Source organism: Notothenia rossii (assembly GCF_949606895.1).
Source record: "Notothenia rossii genome assembly, chromosome: 11".
Taxonomy (NCBI): domain Eukaryota; kingdom Metazoa; phylum Chordata; class Actinopteri; order Perciformes; family Nototheniidae; genus Notothenia; species Notothenia rossii.
Window position 1 is genome coordinate 55647428 of NC_136910.1, and position 27177 is coordinate 55674604.

At 42.0% G+C, this 27177-nt stretch overlaps 1 protein-coding gene across 2 annotated transcripts in view; it reads left to right on the forward strand.

Moving 5' to 3' along the window:
• slc12a2 (solute carrier family 12 member 2) overlaps positions 1–27177 on the forward strand; it is a 69096-nt gene that overhangs the window by 37515 nt on the left and 4404 nt on the right. Inside the window, exons 14-26 of one of the 2 annotated variants that reach the window (XM_079658774.1) lie at positions 3005–3160; positions 4824–4923; positions 5941–6052; positions 8886–9026; positions 10565–10671; positions 11602–11681; positions 11951–12091; positions 14321–14368; positions 15786–15908; positions 17012–17123; positions 22036–22122; positions 23492–23627; positions 23880–23947. In XM_079658774.1, the coding sequence (XP_079514900.1) occupies positions 3005–3160; positions 4824–4923; positions 5941–6052; positions 8886–9026; positions 10565–10671; positions 11602–11681; positions 11951–12091; positions 14321–14368; positions 15786–15908; positions 17012–17123; positions 22036–22122; positions 23492–23627; positions 23880–23947 (1411 nt within the window). The remainder of the gene's footprint in view (positions 1–3004; positions 3161–4823; positions 4924–5940; positions 6053–8885; positions 9027–10564; positions 10672–11601; positions 11682–11950; positions 12092–14320; positions 14369–15785; positions 15909–17011; positions 17124–22035; positions 22123–23491; positions 23628–23879; positions 23948–27177) is intronic. The other variant, XM_079658775.1, reaches the window with a different exon arrangement.

Below are 27177 nucleotides of genomic sequence, written 5' to 3' on the forward strand. Positions count from 1 at the left end.
ATTGAATGAACTTATTGCACATATTAAACCTGGGACTAAAAAAGCTTAAATTATTGCCTATAAAAAACAACATTAAACATTAAATAATCAGTTCATTCATTTCTTATGGCTCTATCTAGCTCTAGTCATTTCTTATGATTACATTTTTCCACAGGCCAACAACAGCTTCAAAAAACATTTCCCTCAAAGAAAAACCAAACATGCCCTGTTGTCGTGAGAGAGAAAGTGCAGAAGGAAACATCTTGAACTAACATCTTTGATGCTAGTTCAGATACTTGCATCTCATCTCGGGTGCAAGCTCATCAATGTTTGGGCTCAGGCTCTGAGCTGAGGAGACCCTCATGATGGAGTGAAGGTGTGCGTGCAATATACCGGCGGGCCAGATCTAATAGTAATTAGAAATGATCCTACGGGCCGGAATTAAATCCACCAAGGGCCTGATTTGGCCCCCGGGCCTTGAGTTTGACACATGTGATCTACAGCTACAGAGAAATACCTGAACGCATCAGCTTTTTTTTGACAGGTGATACTGTAGCGTGCAAAACATCTGCACTTTTTGTGGGTATTTTAATTAAATGTCCAGATTGGTATTGCCCTCCAATGGCTTCTATCCAGGATAGTTTTGCTTATATTTGTCCATGTTTTGAGATATGTGTGTCTGCCTTCAATCCACTTTTTTAACCTGTGATAGATTTGTACAAAAATAAAACCATGAACACTTGAACAGACACTGTTTCCAGAAAGAGTGTTACTGTCTTTTGAATAGCGAAGACCAATGAACAAAATAAGAGTAGCCGGCTTCTGGAAACCACTTAAGGATTAACTTTAATTTCCATAGCTCGTGACGAAAGGTCATAATGAACCTTTGTCTTGTTAATGAGCTCTGGGAAAGGAAGGATCAGAGGATCAGGTGTGAGTGATAAAAAGTCTGTAATGGCTCTATCATGGTTAATTATCTCTCTCGCTGTCTCCTTTCATCTGTCGTATCAATGTTATAGATATAAATGTAATATATCTGAGTCGGGACATGTGATATATGTAACAAGTAGCTGGTGCAAAGAAAGGTGTAAATACCTTATCATAGTTTATCAAATTGAATAAAACCACCAACCAAAGCTGTTTCTATCTTTTCAAATGTCCAATCTTAACTCCATCTGATACAATAGCCGCTTTCACACCAAGTACTTTGCCGTACTTAGTTCCCAGCACATAGTTCCCCCATGGAACTAAGAGCCGATCGCGTTCACACCGGAATATGTCCCTGAGAGAATATTAGGCAAATTAAGCCGCTGACGTCACTTCTTCTGCTTTGGGTTTACTGGCAGGCCGCAAACAACTTCACGGCGTATACTGCCACCCGAAGTAAAGTACCACCTCTTTAGCAGGGTCTGAAAAGGGGGGAAAAGTTCTCATGAACTAAGTTCTCTTTTTGGTGTGAACTAGGGATGTCCCAATCACCTTTTTTTGCTCCCGATCCGATTCCGATCATTTGATTTTGATAATTTGCCGATACCGATTTTTCCCGATCCGATCTTTATGCAATGCATTAAGAGAAAAAAAAGAAAAAAAGCATTCAAGTTGTCCCTTAAGGTTATTTTTTTATTTAAATTGGATATTCTATCCAACATGGATATAGCTTCTTTCTTTCACAGCAGCATTGGATCAGTTCAGTTGTGCAGCATTGGATCAAAACAAAATAAAGCTTATCAGTACTCGTTAGCTTACTGCTACAATTAGACACTGCGCCCACTCTGTTGCCAGATTTGAGAGAAATAAGCAGGTCTATGAAGACAAGCCCCAAAGAAGCAACACATACATGATGTTGTGTAATTTGAAACAAAAACTAAGGCCTCAGGATGACTTTAAGACTTGAACATGGGCATTTTTGTTTTGTAACAATTAATAATAAAAAAAAAGTATTAAAAAAAAAAAAAAATCCCGATCCCCGATTTTTTTCTCCCGATTCCGATCTTTTGAAAATCACGTGATCGGCTCCGATCCCCGATCACGTGATCGGATCGGGAAATCTCTAGTGTGAACGTAAAATCCCTGGAACTATCGGAACTAAACGGGAAAAGTACTCCGGTGTGAAAGCGCCTATTGTGTAGAAAGATTTGGTCTGATAAGGGATTCAGTAATACTTTAGATTACATTTTTCCTGGAAAGAAGTGGAAACTTAAATCTAAGACACAGACGGTGAAACGCAGACGATCGCATGGTGGGCATGTGAGGAAATATTTCCATTTCTTTGGACTGACACTGAGAATATCTTACTGAAATGCATCTCCAGTAGTGGATCTTTTGTATATTGAGTTGTTTGCTTTTTCCCTCCACAATACCAAAGCTCTAGCAGAACTCCAGGTACAGATTCTCTATCGGCTTCTATTTCCTCCAGCCAGGTCATAAAATCACACGGACTTAAATGGTACACGACTAAATTAGAGGCGAGCAGTAATACACACATCATCTTGTGGATTGTACTGCCTCTGCAAACACTTCTACCCATTCGGTGTTCTCTCCCCGCTCATGGGGCTGAGGCGATGTACCCTTTATGTCCTGTGCTTTGATTTAGCCTCTTGTCATTGTGTAACTGCACACAGTATCCCATCACTAAAATCCTCCTAGTCTAGTTTCTGTGGAACCCAGTAAACACATACGGCGTCTAATAGCTGGTATAACCTTCAGGCTGCTAACTCCCGTTTGTTAACCTCAGCACATATCCAACCATAACGTTCTCCATGCATTTAACAGCAACATGAACTATTCTAAGACCATCTTAATAACTATGACCATGTCTCCTCTCCACAATATGTCCTCATTTAAAACAACAGGTCCGACTTAATTGGGTTAAGGAGTCCTTGACTTTACTCAACCTTAACATGAAGTGCATCTCCTCACTTTTACCATTATTATTAATATTGTAAACATTATGAAACGGTTTATGACGAGCTCTCTTGAGGGGTTTTGTTGGCGATGTCTTGACATGTTTTGCTCGGTGCTGCAGGATGGCGTCCCAGCTTCAAATACTACAACATGTGGGTGTCTCTGGCCGGAGCGGTCCTGTGCTGCGTGGTGATGTTCGTCATCAACTGGTGGGCGGCTCTGCTCACCAACGTCATCGTGCTGGGGCTGTTCATCTACGTCAGCTACAAGAAGCCAGGTGAACTACTTTTCCTGTTTTCTAACATATAATCCATGGAGTTTTCTGATGGAGTAACTAGAAAACTATTTTGTGCTTTTGGCCACGGCTGACTATACATGTACTGGACTTCTTTCTGCAGATTGATATGACTAAACATGCTCTTTGATCGGAGCATTCTTAGCAATAGTCTGTTATACCTAGCAACCGTCTGCTATTAAGAAATAACAGACCGCAGAATTTCCAAACTGAACAATCAGACATGAGTGTTAAAATAAACCATCAAACCTTTTTACTCGACCAATCATTTCAAAATCGCTGAAGCTATGTTCACATGATACAACAAGTAGATATCTAACAAATTATGATTCTTGACCAAAATAATCAAATGTATTAATTTAATATTCCTTGTTAGATGTGTTGCTACAGTAACATGAACTCGTAAAGAAAAACATATTTTGGTCAGTGAGCACAGCACAGGATTAATACAGGGGGTCCACGGGGTCTTAAAAAGTATTAAAAGTTGATAAATCAATTTAGCGAAAATGAAGGCTATTAAAAAGTTTTAAACTGCATTTTCCAAGGTGTTACATTTTGAAGCTTGTTTTCAATAAGTATATAAATTGTCCAAAGAGGTTGTATTCTACAGTGTGCCTGAATGTAATCATTGCGTAGGTGTGTAGTGTGATTCTGTGTAGTTTATTTATGGAATCCCGTTGGGTTTGACGTCATCTGAACAGGACATCTCACGCTCTCTGCTTGATAGCGCGCGAAGGTCCGTTTACGCCGGTTGTTAAACAACATCGTTATGGGGAAATGCAAGTCTGCGACCAAATGGTTGGAAGATAAGGAGGAAGGCCAATCAATACTGTATATAGTCAATGTGAGGTAAAGTGTGTCGCCAAGGTAACCGGTTAAAACTCAAAGTGTCGATGAGGTCTTAGAATGTATGAAAAGGGTCTTAAAGAAGGTCTTAAAAGGTTTTACATTTGACTTCAGGATTCCTGCATATACCCTGTAATACGAAACTAGCATATTTTGTTTCAGAACAAAAACTTTTTTTTCAATACAAATATTCTATATTTTGATAATGAGCTAAATATCTGACAAATCTAAATACGTTGTTTAATGCACACAATACTCCATCAGAGAAAACTATGCCTTATCCTGGAAGAAGTTTGACAAACTAATATTTTATTTTCAAGAACAAAAGCTTAGAAAATATGAGATAATGTAGATTAACTACAACAGAGCTCATGGGGTGTTATACTGACACATTTGAAAGATGCTCTAAATATGCGTTACAGACCACAAACACACATCATAATGTCTTGTATGCCTTTCTTTCTGAATGTGTTATTGCACATATAGAATTGCTAACAAATAACAGACAGAAATGAGTGGGCCTTGTGTGTGCCGTGGCATTTTTCAAAACATTGCCTGCTGCTATCATAAAGTGAAACTAGTAAACAAAGTGTGACTGAATACATCCCACTGCTCCACAACACACATCTGTGCACCTCTGCAAACACAAAGCAGCTCTGAACACACACCTGTGTGCACACTCAGTTTGACACGCAGCTACACACACATGCGAGGCCTTCCCTTGCCTGTGACACCACATGGGTCAGTGCTCTCTGTAAACACGCTGTGTGTTTCTGCCCGCATGCGTCCTCCTCTCCAGATGTGAACTGGGGCTCCTCCACCCAGGCGCTGACCTACCACCAGGCCCTCACACACACTCTGCACCTCAGCGGAGTGGAGGACCACGTCAAGAACTTCAGGTACAAAACACAGCCAAGCACACACACACACACACACACACACACACACACACACACACACACACACACACACACACACACACACACACACACACACACACACACACACACACACACACACACACACACACACACACACACACACACACACACACACACACACACTCACACTCACACTCAGCTAATTGTAGTTTCTATTTAAAAAAGGACCATGCATACAAAGGAAGTTTTATGCCAGAGTTTAGCTAATAGCTCATTTCCATCTGCAGTCCTGTATCTTATTACGTATTTCACCATATACAGCAAATCATAATCAGGCAGACATCTGTTAGCATGCTGAAGTATAAGCGATAGCCTCATGTTTCAGTGCTGGTATATCACATTTGTTTACTTTACATTTCATTTAGCCAAAGCTTTTATTCAAAGTAACTTCAAGTGCATTTAACCCACGAAGAAACAAACATAATAAAGCAAGAGTCCTTCAAAATGAATCGCTTTGAATAATCAAAAGCATTATATTATTTATGATTAATATCCTCCCAGGATGTTGTTTCTGTTGCTTATAATATAAATAAAACAATCCTTTAGTAGCTTTGGAAGATGTCTGTCCTGTGCTGATTCATGATGTTGAACACACCTAAAGCAGGTAGTATTATTTCCAATTGATATTAGCTTGTAGCACACTGGGGACGTATCAGAGATTATGTTGCCAGGGCAACAGAGCGAGCAGAGATTAAAGTCTCTGGTTGTCTTCAGGAGGACTCTGAGCTCCTTCTTGTCTCCTCTCACCGCCTCCATTAAATCTCACGGTGCTTAACATATTCTCTTTGATGTGCGCTACTCTGCTCCGTATTTCTCCTATGCTAAAGTCCAGAGGACACCGTGAAGGTCAGGGCGAAGAGGGGCTGCACTTTTAGAAGCTAGTCATGCTGTTCATGTCAGAATTCAATAGTGATGTATACAGTAGAAATGCTGATGTGCGTGTGTGTGTGTGTGTGTGTGTGTGTGTGTGTGTAGACCCCAGTGTTTGGTGATGACGGGATACCCCAACTCTCGCCCTGCTCTCCTGGATCTGGTCTACAGCTTCACCAAGAACGTGGGCCTGATGATCTGCGGTCACATCCGCACGGTGAGGAGAAACCCTCTGGTTGGCCTTTAGTCGATGTTAACAGTGAACAGAAAGGAACTTGATTGTAGCGACAAAACTCCCAATGAACAGTCGCTTAGGGGCTAAGGTCGCCTCATCGCTTTGAGGGGAAGTAAAAGAGTCCTGTAGTGACGTCATAGTTTAACGATGTTTCACGACTCAAATAAACAAACAACTTCAAACTGTCCACACATGTTAGAGCCAGCTCAGGCCACCTGTTGTTTGCTGGGAATTTTGTTTTGACAAGAGGGTGTCAAAACAAAATTCCCAGCACACAACAGGTGGCGTGAATACCAATAAACCACACCCATGTGACCATTGCCGTGAATTGTAATTAAATACAAATGTGGGCAATCTAAAAATAATAACAATAATGGAAATAATTAACTCGGGCTAAATAAGCATTTTGGCTCCTACCCTCATCGTTAGGGATATCGTTTTAAAGTCTTTTTTATCCCGTCATAAAGCTATGTTCAAAAATCTGATCATGTCCAAAATAACATCTGTCAAAAGTACTTCAGGGGGCGGAGCATTTCCAAGTGCAGTTAAACTTAAACAGCTTCAACCTAACGAGCGTACTTTTTGAATAGTAAAAAATGAAAAGCTTGATTTAAAGTCTGCACATTAAACTGTAAGTATTCACAGCACATGGTAAAATGACTCCATGTATTCTCCATCACACTATTGCACTGTCTGAGCCGGAGTTATGATTGTGATAGTGTGTATTGTAGCTTAATTCAGCCCTTATGTTAATTATAGACTCATAATTCCTTAACCATTCATTCTTTATTGTAAAACCTCTCTTTTATAAATGAAGTGTTCATGTTAACCCTTTTCCCATTTATTAAACTGATAGCTTGGTAACATGGCACATTTCACCTAGTTCGTGTTGTTTGAATGAATGGATTATGTTTGCCTGTGATATGGTAGAAGGTTAGTTTCTATCTGAATATGCCATGGTAAATACAGCCTGTGCAGATAACTGCTTTATTTCTGTTTCATTCTAGTCAGGTCTCATTAGGTCCTGTTAACTTCACCTTGAATATTCCCACAATGCTGCACTGTAGGCTTAACACCATGATGTGGTCCCTGGATCGGATTAAAGCTGTACACCTATCACTTAGTGGATGTGTAAAGTCCTCACTTTACTCTTATGGCGCATTTCCACTGCAGGGCCTCGCACGGCTTAGTACGGTATAGTTAGGCCTTGGTAGGACTGACTCACTTTATGCTGCGTTTCCATTACAGTTTAGTAGCTGGGGCAGTAACTATAGTAACGCAGTGTAGGCGGAGCCGTGGCGTCATCTTTAATGAGAAACACAAAACCAACATTAGTCGTTAGCTGTTAACCCTCAGAGCTCACAGCTCCTCATATCTGTTCAGAAACTAGACACAAGTTAAACAAGTCCAAACCACAGACTGTCTGTGTCATGGAGAATACAGTCGCTGGTTTATTTATGTCTGTAGGCCGTTGTTGTGAGTGTGGACGGTCGGAGCATATACTGCGTTAGCTTAGCCAAGCTCCATTTAGAAAACACACTGAAAAGGTGTTTCTCCTGCCGTCTGTCTGCAGACTTGTCAAAGCATTAATTCATGGTTTTTACTAACCGGTATCAGTATGTTGTTACTTCGGCATCATTTTGAAACGTGTATTACAATTAAATCAAATATGTTCATTTTGTTGTAGTTGCCAGCGATTCTCTCTCTAGTTCAGCATACTCAGCCCGGTTGTTGGCCCGGAAAGAACCTGGATTTTGGAGAGCCAGAAAACTGCAAAAAAAAAAAAACGTTAGCCGGAACTACGCCTAGTGGAAACACAACCAAAAACGGGCCGGGTTTGGCACGGCACGCTTAAACCGTGCTACGTGCTGCTGAGGAAATGCGCCATTAGTGAAGTCTAGTTAGTGTCAGACTAACGATTCAACAAATGAAGTTACTCCGAGTTAGTTAAAAAAACTATTTACTAAGAAAGTTTGTCACTTCTTGTCATTTCTTTGACATGTAATGAGTTTACACTGATGTTTGGGCCCTTTGATGGTCAGGAAAATTATACCTAACTATCCATTTCTATGACCCACCATCTCCAATCAAGTCATATTCAACATGCTCAGCTTTTAGCTTATATTTCAGTCATTCAACAGCATTACACTTGTTTATTCACAACTGAGTAGTACTGGATTAAATAAAAACAATACAGCTGATAATCAGTTTTCAATACAAACATGTCTTTAAAATATGTGAATACAAGTAAAAAAGTGCCAATATTGGCTTTTTGAGCCGTAACAAGGCCAATTTCAAAGTAAGGAGGATCTCCTGCAACAGTTACTTATCATGCTTCCTGTTCTTGCTCTGAGGAAGTTCATTGTTTATTTAATTTAAGATCATTTTCTATTTAATGCTTCATCACAGTTGTGGGATCTCTTACCTCTGTTTTGACGGAGGTATGAGCACATCACTGGTCCTCAGCGGAAACAGTTGATGCGTTTGTTCCACTCCTGAATACACGGTTTAAAAAGCCTTTTGCAAATCCCCTGCCAGCTATAACTGCTCCACAATGGAAGGCCATTTTGAATTGTATGGCTCTGTGCAGTGAAGCAGCTCTGTGTTTCTGATCTGTTAAACGGTGTAAACATCCTCAGCTAATGGCATTACAGATTCCTCTCTGAAGTGCTTTTCTTCAGAAACAAACAACGATTTTGAAGAGGAGATTCCGAGTTAAATAAGCTTTCTGTGATGACTAACCCGTTTAAATATAGACGTACAGAATTCCACGCAGGGCTGTGAGATGAGTTACATTTTCTGTGTGTGTCCACAGGGCTACAGGAGGCCAAACTTCAAAGACCTGGCTAACGATCAGGCGCGGTACCAGCGCTGGCTCCTGAAGAACGAGACCAAGGCCTTCTACACACCGGTGTTTGCAGAGGACATGAGGCAGGGCGCTCAATATCTGCTGCAGGTACGGACATCATGCGATTAATCGACTGACAGCCCTAATTTAAACATAACATTACAATCACTGAAAAACAACTATGTTCAAGACCTTCTAACGTACATTTGACCTTGAATTGAACTCTGTATTTAATTCAGGATTGACTGGTGCTTCAGTCTTAATTCACAGGACCCTGTACCTCCTTCATCTTCACTGTGCAGGGCGTGGTTTGGGTCACTTTGTTGCATTCACTTTTCCTGATTCAGGATACTTATATTCACCGTGTCAGAGGCTATACACTTTTATGTCCTCAAACTGTCTTACATGATCTAAATTATTCTTAAATCAAAATGATGTTATTTCTATAACCCGGCTACAGATACAAGCTCTTATAGATGAGAAAATTACGGCCCCGCCCACTTTTGAGGGAAAACAAAGCTGTCATTTTAATGGCGGTCAATTCAAATTCTGAAGTTTTTGCCAATCTGATCAGAAATGTAAGAAAACCGTGGATTTGTGGATCTTCAAAGAGCCCGATTACGATGGCCAGCCAGGCGAACAACTACATTAAATCATTTGAAATCGACGAGCGGGCTTTGATATATGGTTAAATATAGCAGTTGGCGATCGATGGCAAAAGATGAGTGACATCTACGTCACTTTACGGCCCCGCCCACTTTTGGGGGAAACCAACGCTGTCATTTGAACGGCGATCGAGCCTGAAGCCACAGAGCTCTTCTGTTACTGTCCTTTCTTCTTAGAGGAAGTCCAGAAACACTGAACTCTGGATTTGTTTTAATGTTTGAGGTGCAGTAAACGACCCAGCAGCTTTTTGGCATGTTAAAACAATTATTACTGCTCATGAGAGTAACACTTGGCGAAATGACAGCCCCGCTCGTCGATTTCCAATGATTTAATGTAATTGTTTGCCTGACTGGCCATCGTTATCAGGCTCTATGAAGATCCAAAAATCCATGGTTTTCTTACATTTCTGATCGGATTGGCAAAAACTTCAGAATTTGTATTGACCGCCATTCAAATGACAGCGTTGTTTTCCCCCAAAAGTGGGCGGGGCCGTAATTTTCGCCCAGAAGTGACGTAGGTGCTACTCTCACCTATTAGATATAAACCGTTAAAAAGTTTCCAAAAGGAATGAAGAATTGGGAAAACACAAATGACAGAAATCGCCCTCTGTTGGGATTATTTTATATTTTGTTGTTGCCTACAGCTCTCATGGAAAGACTCAAATCAAAATGTGTTTCTCTTAATCTTTCCCTACTCTAATCTCCAAGCCCATTGGTTACTAATGAGCATCACATGAGTATAGTTTCATTCTAAAAACAGTATTTTTCTGCTGCTCAAACTGGAGATAATTTGAGACTATTTTAAGCTGCTGATTAATCTACATTTGCTATGTGAGTATTTGTGGCAGCGGGATGGTGTATGTGGGAGTCTAAATATATGTGTTCATGCTAGCTGAGGACACATGACTCCTAGGAAATGTATCCAGCCTTGTTGAATCCGGGTGCAGGAATGATTGAGTTTGATCTCTCGTCCCTCTCCAGGCTGCTGGTCTGGGCCGCCTGAAGCCCAACATGCTGGTGATGGGCTTCAAGAACGACTGGAGGGACGGAGACATGATGAACGTGGAGACCTACATCAGCATGATCCAGTAGGTGGAGCCTAGAGAAACTCCCTCTGGAGGAAACACACGGGTTTAGCCTTTGCAACAAAAACATTTTGAAAACTTTTATTTTTGTATCTGGATTAGATTATTATTTCCCTCCCTGTAAATGGCTTTGTTTAGTTCTTACCCTTTTAGATTAGGTTTTTTTGTACAATTTGAGATGTATTTAACATATTTATTTAGTAAATTCGACATAGGATTTAATTTATTTGATCAAAAACTACTGTGAGAACTACTTTTATTTTGTTATAAACTATGTGCTTTCTGCCCTGAATGTGCATTCGAGTAACCAATTAATGTCTAAACATAAATGATTGTCTTCAATGCCATCTTCAGACCATTTACATGCACACAAACCTATCGAACACACTACAGGAGAGGGAAAACCCCAAGGAGCATAATACGGCCCCTTTAAATGTCAAGCTCTGAAGTAATTGAGTATAATGATGAGGTGTGTTATCAACAAATGCAGGTCTTTGGCCCAGTGGGAGAAGGTCTCGGGCCCTTTGAGATACTGTAATGTCCATTAGTGAGGTTCAGGGTTAGGACACGCAATCGTCACTTTGACCTCGAAGTTAGTACTGCTGGTGCTCTGTGAACAGAACAGGGTCCCCCCCATGTGAAGCCTGTTTCCCAGCAGCAGTCATGCGAGTGAAGGAGTTACTGATTGTAACATTAAGGGATTACTGCATTAGAGCTGAAGGCCAGGGATGCTTCATTAAAATCACACTAATCTCTCAGCAATGTGCCCTCTCCCTCCGCTGAGACGCAGAGTCCACACCACCCTCTCTCCCTTCATGTGTGAACCTGCTGTCCTATCTGTCCTCCTGTTGAACCGTCGTCCATCATTCCATCTCTCTTTGTTTTAACCGCTGCTGATTTTAAATGTTATTATTTCTCTGTTCCCCTCCCCAGTGATGCCTTTGACTTCCAGTTTGGTGCTGTTATTCTGCGCCTGAAGGAGGGGCTCGATGTGTCTCATATCCAAGGACAAGGTATAAAACACACACACACACACACACACACACACACACACACACACACACACACACACACAACATGGTCAGGGAAGTGTTCAGATATATATGATGTGTAATATTTGACGTGTAACACAATATGCCACACGTTTTCAATGTCACAAGTCAAATACTCAAATTGAAAGCCAACAACCTGATTGTTCTCTAATCTAATTGTTGTTGTTTTGAACTCACCCTCACTTTTTCTTATTCCCACCATCCTCTCCATCTGTTTCACTTCCTCCCAGATGAGCTGCTGTCCTCCCAGGAGAAGTCGGGGATGAAGGATGTGATCGTATCCATCGACACCAGCAAAGACTCTGACGCTGACTCATCCAAACCCTCCTCCAAAGCCACCAGCCTACAGAACAGCCCCGCCCCGCAGAAAGGTAGCTTTAACCTTCACACTTATCTACCATGCAGGGAAATACTCTTACTTGTAACAGAGTATTCATACACTCTGGTACTTCTACGTTTACTCGAGTACAAGATCTGAGTACTTCTTCCACCTCTCCTGTCAACATGTATTATTTAAAGTATCTCTGTTATTGTTTAGGGCCTGTCACATGCTTTACAAGCAGCTGATCAAATTTGGAAAGTTAAAAAGAGTGAAACTATGAATATTGATGCTGATGGGAGAAATATAAATACTGTATAGAGGACGGCTTTCCCCCCAGGAAATCAGTTTAACACAATTCTCTGAGATCCCTCTTAATCCATCAATGGCTGCCTTTGTTGTCCCTACACACACACACACACACACACACACACACACACACACACACACACACACATGCACGCACGCACGCGCGCGCACGCGCGCGCACACACACACACACACACACAGGAAGTTGCCTCAGTGACCCATGACTCCTGTGGTCTCACAGGATGTATTAGTGCCACCCACACAACTTTGAGCAAGCAAACAAACAAAGTGTTCTCAGAACCCCCCACCGTCCAGCCTGGAGTCATGACGTTTCTTAAGAGTATTTCATAATAATATCTTATTGTTGTTACATTTGATCAAGCTTTATGGACACGGATCAGGCTTATTGTATTGGTTGAAGGACAAAATGATGTCATTACATTTATGGTTGAAGTACAGGTACAATATTCAATCTGTTCAACAAATTCCCCTGACTAAATGTCACCCAAATCTACTTATCACATTTAAACTTGAGTTCTATTCCCCAGAATATCTCTGAGACAGTTTTCTGTTTTAGCTCCTGCTTCAATGACCATTTACATAAACTCAAAAGTCCTCCCATGTTTGTCTGTGGAGCTGAAGAAGCTGCATTCTGCTCAGTAATGAGTTGTGCTACAGGAATATGAATGTGTCTGTAGTTGTAATCACTAATGTGTAACCAAACTGAGGGACCACACACACTGTTGGTCTGGTGTAGTCAAGGTGAATGCTTTGATTTGGGTAATCCTCTTAGTCCCAGCCTGAGCCGTCATTAACACACTGTGTGCACATTTCATTCCACTCTGAATCACACTCACGCTCTGTGAGAATTTCATCTGAAACCAGGCGTAGAGCCAGGATATTGGAACAGTAGATTTAGTCCCCTCGCATGTCTGGGGGTGCAGGAATCAGTTCTTAAAATCTGAAATGAGTCACCGTTCTACCACTTCAAGTCACCTCGTCTCGAAGTTTTTGGTTGAAATAAGGTCTGTGGTTAACACAAGTTGAAGAGATATCTACGCCGTTGTGTTCTACAACATAAAATAAGTCAATAAATTCCCCACTGCTGAATATCAGAAGCTTCTACATGTCTGAATTGCCGCCTTTAGCTTATCGGCAAGGCAAGGCAAGTTTATTTATATGGCACTTTTCTGTACGTGACAATTCAAAGTGCTTTAGCGGAGGTGACGTGAAGTCATGTGACCTTGCTGTAGTTCCTTTATAGCCCAACATTAGCCACCTGTAGCTTAGCGTAGTTGATGTGAAGTCATGTGACCGTGCTGTAGTTCCTTTATAGCCCAACATTAGCCGCCTGTAGCTTAGCGGTGGTGATGTGAAGTCATGTGACCGTGCTGTAGTTCCTTTATAGCATAACATTAGCCGCCTTTAGCTTAGCGGTGGTGATGTGAAGTCATGTGACCGTGCTGTAGTTCCTTTATAGCATAACATTAGCCGCCTTTAGCTTAGCGGTGGTGATGTGAAGTCATGTGACCATCATGCAGTTCCGTATCATCTTGTTGCGATTTCTTTTACATTCAAATATCATAAAGTGGTGTTAATATGTGGAGACTAACCTGCCAAACTAAACATCATGAATATGTGTTTGCCTGCCACAGATATTAGTCTCTGCAATACTCCAAAATCCTATGGAAAAATTCAATTGCTTTTTTCAAGGGTGCGCTTGTTATGCTAACGTTGGGTCCGCCTATAATAAAAAAAATCCTCACTGCACCACTCTGTGAGTCTGCAAATGGCCTGAGAGGTTTCAGAGATCTTGAGTCAGCACAAAGCTCACAGATAGCGGTGTGTGTCATTATACATTATTTAAAAACTGTGCTGTTGCAACTTCATCGTGGGGGTTGTAAGTTGACGGCACATCACATCAACATTTCACTTTAATTCAGAGTTTGTTCCCTCTTCTTTTGTCCCACAGATGAAGAGGACGATGGCAAAGCTCCAACTCGGCCCCTGTTGAAAAAAGGCAGGATTTCCACCTTACTGTGTTGCCCTAATCCTTGTCTTTCTGCTCTCTCTTCCTATCGCCTCGCTCTGTTTGGACTGTATTAACATGCCGTCCTCTCCCTGCTGTCTCTGTCTCGTCTCTCCACGTCATTCTTCTCGGCTTTGGGGAATAACGTTTTGCCTTCTCTCCTCTTCCTCCTGCTCTCTTAACAGTCTCCGGCTTGTAGCGCTGAAGCTGTGTGTGATAGTGCCTTCCAAGTCTCAAGTATTAAATGTTGTGCGTGCCAACATTTCACTTTTCCTCCTCTGGTCTTCAGTGTGTCTCGCCTGCTGCTGCTTCTTCTTCTCTGGTGACGGCTGTGTGACAGGAAGCTCTCCTGTGTCTTATTCCTGGTGTTTCCCCTGTGTTCATTAGGATCAACCATCAGATATCTAGACTTTAAACTCACAAAAATGTACAAATTAAAAATTACCATCAACTTCATGGCAGCTAGTGTCTGCTCATCTCATAACATCATGGATATGGGGCGGTGGTGGTGAAGTCGATAGGGACTTGGCTTGGCAACTGGAAGGTCACCAGTTCAAGTCCCGGCAAGACCAAGTGCTACCGAGGTGTCCCTGAGCAAGGCACCGTTCCCTACACTGCTCCCCGGGCGCCGTTCAAAAATGGCAGCACACTGCTCCTAACACTAGGATGGGTCAAATGCAGAGAAACAATTTCCCTATGGGGATTAATAAAATATATCAAAATTAAAAAATTTAAAAAATTGATATAAACAGGCAAATAAACAATAAACAAACATTAAATTCGAGGTTTTGTTGCATTTCCTTCTATAATACAAAAGCTTTGGCTTGGAAGAATCAAGCAATGTGAGGGTGTTGTCTTGAGTTGAAATTTAAAAGCAGTCCATGACCGGATACATTATAATACATTATGCATTGCATTACTCAAATCCAAACTTGGAGACACTGCAGCTATTAGTTTTTGATCGTATAGTGCCAGGCTGGAAGATGGGAAATGAATCTACAAACCCACACTATAAAATGCTTCTGAAAACATTTCTCTTTCCCCTTCTTACTTTGATGTCATTCATTTGTTTAAATGCTAACTGCTGGTACAGTGGTGCATCTAACTTTAGGAAGTGACTGGAAAATCTATATTAGATCTGTACAGGGGAAACACTGATCGAGCTATAGCGCTGAGTTGCCTTTTTTTTATTATTAGATCTTTCGCTATTATGTTTAAGTGCTTACATTGACACCTTTTATCTTTTCAAACACAAAGCAACCCAATGCTACTGATCAGCTAACATCCTGTCCTTTCGTGACTGATCCTAACATGGGATACTTTCTTACAGTCCAACCTGACTTCCCCTAACTAGTACTTGTTTTATTTTGCCATCTAAAGTCATTTCTGCTGTGTTGTTTGTGTGCAGACAAGAGGAGCCCCACCATGCCGCTGAACGTGTCCGACCAGAGGCTCCTGGCGGCCAGTCAGCAGTTCCAGCAGAAGCAGGGGAAAGGCACCGTGGACGTGTGGTGGCTGTTTGACGATGGAGGTGAGTCTCAGTCATCTACCATACCCATCTGCTCGACTGTAGTCCAAAAGCTGTGAGACACAAGGCTCTAGTTTCCACTGCTTGAGAATACTGCCCATTTCATGTTTTTGAGTTTCCTAGGCGGGCAAACATGCATCACCCTTTTGTCGGCAAATTCAAATGAATCTGTCAGAAGGTTAAGCATTTTGGTTCAGAGTCAAAACGAACATAGAATAGAATTGGGAGGGATGAAACCCTCTTTAATGGTCACACATGCAGAGCACACTGCACAGAGTGAAATGTGTTCTCTGCTTTTAACCCATCCTAGTACCAGGAGTCTAGTACTAGGAGCAGTGGGCAGCTATTGCACAACGCCCGGGGAGCAATGGGAGCGAGGGGGGGGAAGGGGGATGTCCGGTGCCTTGCTCAAGGGCACCACGGCAGGGCAGGAGGTGAACTGGGACCTCTCCAAGTAGCAGTCCACACTCCATATTTTAGGTCTGTTCGGGGACTTGAACCGGCGACCTTACAGCTCCCAATCCAAGCCCAGACTGACTGAGGCATCTGTTGAAAAGTATAAAAAAAATTAAAAAAATGTTAAACCTTATTTTAGTATCTTGTAAAATTGATCATTTCATTTTTTGGCATTGCATTATTATTTCACGCTCTGTAAATGAATTTCTTTAATTCTTACCTTCAGACTTCAAATGTTCTGGTAAAAATGTTGCATTCGAGTAACCAATTAACGTCTGCAAATAAATGACATTGCATGTTAACATTTTGCATATAAACATGTTACCAAAAGATTTAGCCACAGAAATGCTTGTACCAAGTGGTATACAGAAAATAGATCTTTAGAATTTAGATTGATGACAGGGAAATGAAAACTCCCCCCCCGCTGTGAGAAAGATCCATCAGCGATGAGACGATCAGTGGAGCTGACGGGGCCGTATGCGCTTTATTGGGCAGAGTGATTTTGGGTGTGTGTGAGAGCCCAGCGGACCGTATGGAGTCATGAAGGGTGTTGAACACACTGCGAAATGTGACAGTGTGTTCTATCACACTCTGCTGAGGGATAAACTGTTGGGCAGGCCGGTGTGTGATGATGTGTGTGATGTCTCCAGGTCTGACCCTGCTCATCCCCTACCTGCTGACCAACAAGAAGAGGTGGAAGGACTGCAAGATCCGCGTCTTCATCGGGGGAAAGATCAACAGGATCGACCACGACCGCCGAGCGTAAGTGATGAGTCACATTTAAGAGTTAACAGAAGCACAAGGCGCAGGTAGCAAAGCTGTGACTCACTTTTATCAAGTACCTGCAGATCCTAACTATTTTTGTTTAGAGCAATTATGACTTTGACCCTTTTGATTGTTGAAGGAAATAGATATAATCTGCCTGCTTTCCCTTCAGCACCTCGCCCCCCCTCCTGCTCACACATTCATATTATATGTTGACATGTTCCCTTTAATATCCCGATGTAATGATGTGCAACTTGTCTAACATGCCTTCTGAATACTGACCCTGACTGACAGAGATCACTGATGGCCCTCGTCTGCAGCTGAGAAAAAACATGGTTTCTAATCACAACATTTTTTTATTCTAAAACGTTTTAATATATTGGGAACATTTAGTTCTCGGGAAGCACAGATACCTCATTCACACCAACGGTGTTTCAGGGCCGGTTCGGAGCTGGAGCTTGAAAAGCACCGGGTTTTCCTGTTCACACCGCAGCGGAGCAGCCTCTTAGCTCCGGAATCCGGTTCATTTCAAGCACCAAAAAATTGTCCGGCCAGATCAAAAGCACCGCATACGTCACGCTTACGTCGAGGCGGGGGAAGGGGCGGGATCAGCTCCTGAACAACAACAAAAAGCTGGTGTTTTATCCAGTTTGTACACAACGATGGAGAAACTTAACAAGCAGCAGTGGTCCACTGAAGAGACCAGCTACCTACTGGGAATCTGGTCTTCCGAAGAGGTACAGAGGAAGCTGGAGCACAATCGGCCATTGTTGTTGTTGCCGGTGTCAGCTGTGAGGGGTTTCCGCCCGCTTTGGCTTTATGAAGCAGGCACGCAAACGGTTACGTCATGACGCAGCACCAATCGGACTCTGGGCGGTGTGAAAAGAGCCGGAGCTAAACCGAAGAACCGGTTCTGAACCTGAAAAGCTCTAACACGGGGCTTGAACCGGAGTTGCATTGGTGTGAATGAGGTATGAGAGGTGTCAAGTTGATCATGAAACTGTGGCAGGACAACTTATTTAAAAAGCAAATGATGGGAAGTGAGAGGCAAACACACACCTCTCTAAACTAAAGGGGTACAGTATTGTAAAACAGAAAGCAGCACAATGTTTGTTTTTTAGGGCTGTGCATCTTCACATGGTCTCACGACTCGATTACGATTATCCTGTCTTCGATTCGGTATCCCGATGCATCGTGCGTTGCATCCTCAATTTTTTATATTACTGCACTTGGCTTATTTTTCATCAATGAACACATGCAGTAAATACATATGAACTCTCTTTTTATTATTTAGAAATCGCGTCTTGACATTAATTTATAAACCATAATAAATCGATTGTATAGGTCTAGCCTCCCTATATCTGTGTGTGAAATTGTTCCATCCTCAAAAACGAATGCTTCTGCAGTCTAGCTGGAGCTTCTAGCGACGGTCTTCTGTTAAAAAAAGGACACTGAAGGTGGCATCACTAACATGACTTAAGTCTGAACGCAGCAGACAACAGGAGTGTTTACAACAGCATATACAAACAAAAATAGTGCATGTGGGTGCTCACTTACATTCTCTGTCTTACTGTCACATAAACAGCATGATTGTAGGAGATTAAGTTAGCTTCATTATATCTCAATTAGTGATTAAGTGAATAATAACGTTTCTATCGGGTCACTATCAGCCATTATTTTCAGGGAGGGGGCGGGGCTTGGAGGAACAGAGGAGACGGTGAGCGGAAGCTTTCCTCCTGCCTTCACAAACTTTACACACGTATAGATCGTCTGAAAATAGCAAGAGGACATTCATACTCTGCAAACCAAGACTCGACTAGATCCACCAAAAACTAGACATGGTTGTAACGCGAGTATTTAAAAAAAAATAAAAAAAATCGATGTGTCTCTCTTCTGCTGTTGGTTCTGGACTGGTGCTCTTGTGTTGGTGGAGAAAGCAGACTGCTCCGTGTTTGGTGTCGCTGTCACGTCTGTTCCCTGATCTCTGCGTCACCGACCGATTTGATATTCAAGCGGCAGGAAAAAAAACTTTATTGTAAAGCCGCGGCCGGAAAATCAGGAAGCAACGTTACTACGATATAATCGATTATGTTCTGTCACTGCATCGATGCAGAATCGTCCGCATCGCGATGCATCGTAGAAACGATTAATTTCAACACTCCTATTGTTTTTGTTGATGAGACTGTTTTCAAAAGCCTTGTAAGCATACCATAATCTAAACTAAAATGTAATTACCACCCGCCCTAACGATGCGTGCACAGGAAGTAAAGGCAACTAAACGTTAACTGAATCTTTAGTCGACAACAGGTTTAAAGTCTCTGTTAACCAAATGAAGTGGAATATATAAATATATATGAGCTGAGAATATTCTTGCCTTGTAAGTAATGAGATCAATTTGCAATGTTCCAACCCAGACTAGAAAGTGGTGGAAAGCACTTAAGAAAGGCTGTAAATAGACAGAGTAAACAGAGCAGCCAGCTGTGAGGCTCAGCAGCTCAGCATGTGAACTTCCTGTCAGCTTTCGTCCCTCTGGATTCAATCCTCGTCACAAATGTCAGTGTGTGCCCGTAATGGTCATTTCCTTGTTATTGTGGGGAGACGTTTTCTCATATAATCTAATTACTCAATATTATGGTTTGTATTTGCTTATATAACGTTATGTGGAGTGGACAAACACTTCAACTCTATTGACTCTAATTCTATGTTTGCTAATTGTCCATAAAAGCTTTTGAGGTAAAACTTTCTTTGCTACTGTGACACAGCAATATTTATCCCATGTTTATGTAAAGAGTTTAAGTGAGGATGTGGTTAGCTTAGCTTAGCATACAGACTGGTTAGCTTAGCTAGTTAAAATACTGAAATCCTCAAACGATTTGTTCCATGTACTGTCTGTTTAATATTTTAAGGAACAAATATGTCGGTGTATCCTATCGCCAAGTATTCCCAGTATTCCAGGAACAATGTACTCTCACTACGAGGACAATACTATCTATTAAAAAGCACAAATACTTATTGCAGATTTTGAAATGTTTGTCAGTGAGCTTTAGTTCCCCCTGCTTCCAGTCTTATGCTAAGCTAGGTTAGCCACATCCTGACCTCATAACACAAGATGGATATCCATGAACTCTTGAAAAAAGAAATATGCCTATTTCAAAAACTTTTTCACACCATAGTATTGACAGTAGCATCTGTCTATACAGACATAAACCTACTTGGCAGAGGATCTCTCATTGTCCCTCACAGCTGCCTCCTTCCTCTTCTGTTGGATTCAATCGGTGCTACTGGCCGAGCCTTTGATCTCTGTGTGAGAGTGCACTTTGTGTGCGTGTGAACTACACTTTTAACCACACATCAAACCCATATCTGACAATATACAATGGGCGAGTAGAGTGCAGTGTATACCTCCTTAAAATATTTCGTGTCCTGCATTCTTTTAATTCATTCGGTTCACCTACATTTCAATAACATGTTTTTTAGCTCACTTACAATAGTTTTTATACAGAATGGAACAAAAATAATCTTTTTATTGGCTAAAAAAACAACATTTGTCGTCATTACAGAGTGAGGGTTTGCATTAAATCTCTCTGTTGGCTCGGTTTTGGTCTCCATCAACTCCTCACAGGAATATTTCTCTTTAGCTCTGAGACTGAAGCAGACTGTTAAAGCGGGGGGGGGGGCGGTTTTGGCGCAGTGGTTAGAGCGTTGGTCATCAGATCAAGGGGCGTTGGTGAACTCCAGGCCACTGCATCAGGCCGTTGTGTCCTTGTAAAGCGCTTTGAGCACCTGTTAAAGCGCTCTAATAAAAAAATGTTATTTTTTATTATTATTATTATTTATTATTAAAACAATAGAGAGGCGAAGTCCCGCCCATCTACTTCCGACCCATGGGACCATATTTCGGAAAAAGTATGTATTGAAGTCAATGGAGAGAGAAAGATTATCTCTCGATCCCGTTTGAATTGAGCCACGAATTACACAGATGATGTTTGTTCATTTAAAAAAATAATTTCCATGTCAAAAAAGTCACAGTTTGTCGTAAAACTGTTGAAATATGAGACTATGAAAAATACGCAACTAGAAAGACTACAAATCCCAGAGTCCCGGTCCCGCATGCTGGCTCTAATGAACTGACTAACTCCCCTTGTGTGTATGTACAGCTCTCAACATGCCCAGACTTGGAGTGATTTTCACCTCTTTTAATACTTTCCGCCTCGTTCTGAAAGAAAGAAGTGAAATGTGCCAACGTGACAGCCGTCTGGGTGTGTGGTGCGAGACGGGAGATGTAGTTCATTGAGCGGTTTCACACAAAACAAAGTGTTACTTCACAGTTTTACAACACATTTTTATTTTGCTGACTTGCAAAATTATCTTCTAAATTGAGAAACATCATATGTGTAATTCGTGGCACAATTCAAACGGGATCGAAAGACAACCTTTCTCTCTCCATTGACTTCAATACATACTTCTTCCGAAATAAGGTCCCATGGAGGAAAGGGAGGGACTTCGCCTGTCTATGCAATGAGCTTCAACAGCTTCAGAAAGAAGTAACATATTAATCAGATGTTTGTTTATATAGCTTTAATGTTTTCTCTCTAAATGGAGCAGAGTCTGGAAAATGATCTGTATCGTACGTGTCAACATGTTGTATTTGGGTTTGTTACATCGTGTAACAACAAACAGTTTGATCTCCCTTCAAGCCCTAAGCTTGCAGACTTTGCGGCAAAAGGAAATGCCTCTCGTACCCAGAATGCCACAGTGTTCTCTCTCTAAAGCTGTCCCACCTGCCCCCCCCCCCCCCCCCCCCCTCCCCCCCACTAACTCCATGTTGAAACGCAGCTATTGGCCGCCTGCAGGCCGCCTCAGATCTGCAGGATCCCTCCTAAAGCTCTGTGTTTTTTGTTCTCTGCAGGATGGCCACTCTGCTGAGCAAGTTCAGGATAGACTTCTCCGATATCACCGTGCTGGGAGACATCAACACCAAGCCCAAGAAGGAGCAGTAAGTCTTCACCTCAGGCCTTTGAGCCTTCCTACGTTCTCATACCATCGTTCCTCCGTTCGCATTTTAGTCACCATGCAGGCTGACATGTAGTGGTTCATGTCACTCCTCCAATAAAACTCTAGTCAACAGTTAAAGCCATAAAACAAACCACTGAGGGGGTAAAGTGACCCGGCTCTAATGGTTTACACACTAAAGTGAGTATAATAATCACATCCACAGCGCTAATGCAATCAGTACAATGACATAATGTTGCTACTCTGCTAAAAACACTTATTCTGCTCTCTCTTACTAAGATGTTCCAGATGCTTCTACTTTGTCTTTTTCATTTATTTGACTTGAAGCAAATGAGATCAAGTATTTGAGTTGTCTTTGGCCAGATCAATATAAATACCCTAGATACTATAATAATAATAATCTGTATTTGTAAAGCACCTTTCATACAATAAGTGCATTTCAAAGTGCTTCACATCTGGCCAATTTCACACAGAATATAGTAGCCATTAAAAGACATAAAAACAAACTTAAAAAAGCACAGAGTAGACATGTGAAAAGATCCCCTAACGGCCTGTCCGCATGCTCCTTCATCACGATGTAGAGTTTAGTGTTTGCGTATCTGTCGCGTTTAGAAGGTGGAAACAGGATGACCACAAGTGATGTTCCTGTAACCAATAGGAATCATTTCTAACTCTAAAAAGGACCAAGATAGAAAAAGCCTTTTTATTTAATGGACATATTTGTATCAAGCGGCTCACTTGATGATAGATGGAGGAGTGTTTGCCCCCCCGTGTGTCTGTGTGGAGTCATAACATCCGCAGGAGAGGCAGAGGCTTATATAAGACTTCAGATTGCTTCAAACAGACAAGGACAATATTTTATAAATGAGTTGGTGACGTATTAAAACGATTACTATCCTAATATATTCATCTGGATCCAGAACAGCGTTGCTTTGGTCAGCTGATCATATATCCTTTATTTAACCAGGTGACATCTATTTTCCAAGAGCGACCTGGTTAAGAAGGGCAGCATGAACAAAGTCACACCAGATAAAACACAGACAATACATGTAGACAAATACATCATCATCACAAATAGGTTTCACTTCTGTTTATTTGTCCATTCATCTGTTTGCAACTTATATCAATATTCCAATTACTATTCACAATTTCTTGTGTTGCTCTGTTGGAGGAGCCTGTGACCTAATCATTTCATTGTCATAACTAAAGTGTAGCTATGAACACATGACAATGAAAGCCGTGAACCTTGAACAGAGAGGAAGCTCTGGGCTCTGATGGAGCACCTTAATGTTCTTTGACGATGCCCGACTCGTCCAGTTTAAGGAAGTTAACCGTGAAGCTTCTGTTTTCAGTGTTACAGCGTTTGAGGAGTTAGTGGAGCCGTATCGGCTGAAGGAGGACGACATGGAGCAGGAGGCGGCGGAGAGGCTGAAGGACAGCGAGCCCTGGAGGATCACAGACAACGAGCTGGAGCTTTACCGCGCCAAGGTCAGATCACCCATAATAATAACACACTTTATTTATATAGCAGCTTTCATGCTTGATGCAACCCAACGTGCTTTACAGAGTATGACAAACATCATTTAACAGTGATACTACTAAAAATGCTAAATGATAAAGATACATCCCTCTGTGTCTTTAATGCTGAAACACTTTGACAGAGTTCCCTGATGTTGAACAGGAAGCAGCAGCAGATGGTTTATCTGCTCGATGTTTAATCCTGTTTGTTTCTCTCTGCAGACCAACCGTCAGATCAGACTCAACGAGCTGCTGCAGGAGCACTCGAGCACAGCCAACCTCATCGTCATGTAAGTCTCTCTCTCTCTCTCTCTCTCTCTCTCTCTCTCTCTCTCTGTGTGTGTGTGTGTGTGTGTGTGTGTGTGTGTGTGTGTGTGTGTGTGTGTGTGTGTGTGTGTGTGTGTGTGTGTGTGTGTGTGTGTGTGTGTGTGTGTGTGTGTGTGTGTGTGTGTGTGTGTGTGTGTGTGTGTGTGTGTGTGTGTGTGTGTGTGTGTGTGTGTGTGTGTGTGTGTGTGTGTGTGTGTGTGTGACACATAGCTTCATCAGGTCAACGTCAAATCCAACTTTATTTGTATAGCCCAATATCACAACACACGTTTGTCTCGGTGGGCTTTACAGATTTAAAACAAACAACAACATTGTGTATGATGGAGTTACAGCAAAATGAGAAGACAAGATAATGTGCGGAATACAAATAACAAAGAAAATAAGATACAACAAAAGACAATACAGATACATAAGACATTCAAATGAACTACCAGAAAAATGAATACCATGGAATGCCAGCTCGAACTGAAGGCTTTGTACAAAATGTAGGTCTTGAACCCACTCTTAAAAGTTTGGACACTCTGATTAAAAAAGGAAGAGTGTGTTTGTTATCCTTCATGTTGAGAGTTTGGGGGTTTCTCTTCTGTAGCAGCTGAGGCCTTCCAACTCCTTCAGTAGCAAAGACTGTAGTCTGGAGATGTGTATGGCCATTTAGGAAGAAAAGAAACAGCATTGCAGGGTGTCTGCGGGGTCTTCAAAAGTAATAAAAGTTGATATAAGTTGATTAAGTATATAAATGGTCCAAAGAGGTTGTATTCTACAGTGTGCCTGAATGTAATCATTGCGTAGGTGTGTAGTGTGATTCTGTGTACTTTATTTATGGCATCCCGTTGGGTTTGACGTCATCTGAACAGGACATCTCACGCTCACTGCTTGATAGCACGCGAAGGTCCGTTTACGCCGGTTGTTAAACAACATCGTTATGGGGAAATGCAAGTTAGCGTCCAAATGGTTGGAAGATAAGGAGGAAGGAGAATCAATACTGTATATAGTCAATGTGAGGTAAAGTGTGTCGCCAAGGTAACCGGTTAGAACTCAAAGTGGAGATGAGGTCTTAAAATGTATGGAAAGGGTCTTAAGAAAGGTTTTACATGTGACTTCAGGATTCCTGCATATGCCCTGAATGTGGACAAACAACATCCTTTTTAAATGTCAGAATTGTGATTTAGCGTACAGTAGTGCAGGCATGCCTCTGGGAGCATGTTGGGGTTAGGTATGTTGCTACTTTTGGATTGAACAGCTGATTGGTAGATTCCCATTTTATCCCCAAAGCCACTGCAACAAATCCTGCCTAACACAACCACTGTGATCAAACACAGGCAGCAACTTGCTATTATCAACGAGACTGTCCAACGGCCCTTTGAGCCGGTTGGACAAACTTTAAGACACCTTAAGATGTCAGACCAATGTTAGCTCTGCGTGATATAGCTGAAACCCCGTGGTCTATTTCATGACACCAGTGTGTCCGCACGAAGAGATTCAACAGAAAGAATGCAGTCGTCTGCAAGCGCTCATTCCTGAGAGATTACTGTGTATCCTGTGTGGGGTTTCTGCTGTTTACCTGGACTTCTCTGGGATGCCCATTGTAAGGATTGTGATCTAATAACATTCCAGAGAAGTTATTTCCTGAGCCGTCGTTTGATATAAAGTTCCCTGCAGTGCTTTGATGTTTGATACGTCTGAACCCCTGCTCACACGGAGTCTCAGAGTTTCACTGTTTACTGAACAGATGGAGCTTCTCTGAGTGTTCGCTGACACAACGTTTAAGTAAATCTTAAATGAGACTACTTAACGTCATCAACCCATTAGCCACCTTTAGCTTAGCGCTGATGATGTGAAGCCGTGCATTCTTTTCTCTTCTCCATGTCTCTTCTACATCAACATGTGTCCCCTCTTCTTCATGTCTCTTCTACATCAACATGTGTCCCCTCTTCTCCATGTCTCTTCTACATCAACATGTGTCCCCTCTTCTTCATGTCTCTTCTACATCAACATGTGTCCCCTCTTCTCCATGTCTCTTCTACATCAACATGTGTCCCCTCTTCTCCATGTCTCTTCTACATCAACATGTGTCCCCTCTTCTTCATGTCTCTTCTACATCAACATGTGTCCCCTCTTCTTCATGTCTCTTCTACATCAACATGTGTCCCCTCTTCTTCATGTCTCTTCTACATCAACATGTGTCCCCTCTTCTCCATGTCTCTTCTACATCAACATGTGTCCCCTCTTCTCCATGTCTCTTCTACATCGACATGTGTCCCCTCTTCTTCATGTCTCTTCTACATCAACATGTGTCCCCTCTTCTCCATGTCTCTTCTACATCAACATGTGTCCCCTCTTCTTCATGTCTCTTCTACATCAACATGTGTCCCCTCTTCTCCATGTCTCTTCTACATCGACATGTGTCCCCTCTTCTCCATGTCTCTTCTACATCACCATGTGTCCCCTCTTCTCCATGTCTCTTCTACATCAACATGTGTCCCCTCTTCTTCATATCTCTTCTACATCACCATGTATCCCCTCTTCTCCATGTCTCTTCTCAACATGTGTCCCCTCTTCTCCATGTCTCTTCTAGATCAACATGTGTCCCCTCTTCTTCATGTCTCTTCTACATCAACATGTGTCCCCTCTTCTTCATGTCTCTTCTACATCAACATGTGTCCCCTTTGTGGAAAGAGACTCTGAAAGTTTCAGGAACAAAGATTCTCTCTCTTTTTGATCCATTTCTATAAAAACCTGTCTGAAAATGAGCTGATCAGATTTTGGCCACTTTATGATGTCATAACGATTTTTTGTCTTGTGTGACCATTAGCCAATCACCAACCAAGGTAACCCCCCCCCCCCCCCCCCCCCCCCCCACCTTATCACCTGAATCTCCTCCTAGAGCACCATTGAGTTCTTTGTAACCAAATGTCTCTCAGAGGGGCGTGGGGAGGGGCTCCTTATTTTCATCTAAAGTAACAGACAGAGAATCAGCACTTTGGAAACAGGGCTGAAACAGAGGGGATTATGGGTAATGCTGCAATGATCTGTTTGGTGTTTCAGCCAATCAGAGACAGGCTCTGGATATATCTGAGACCTGTGATATATTGATGAAAAAGAGTAAAATAGGGGAACTTTAATTGAACAAACGCAAGAAAGGAAGAATAAGCAAAGTGTCTGTTCAGTATCGATGAAGCCCATTAACGATGTT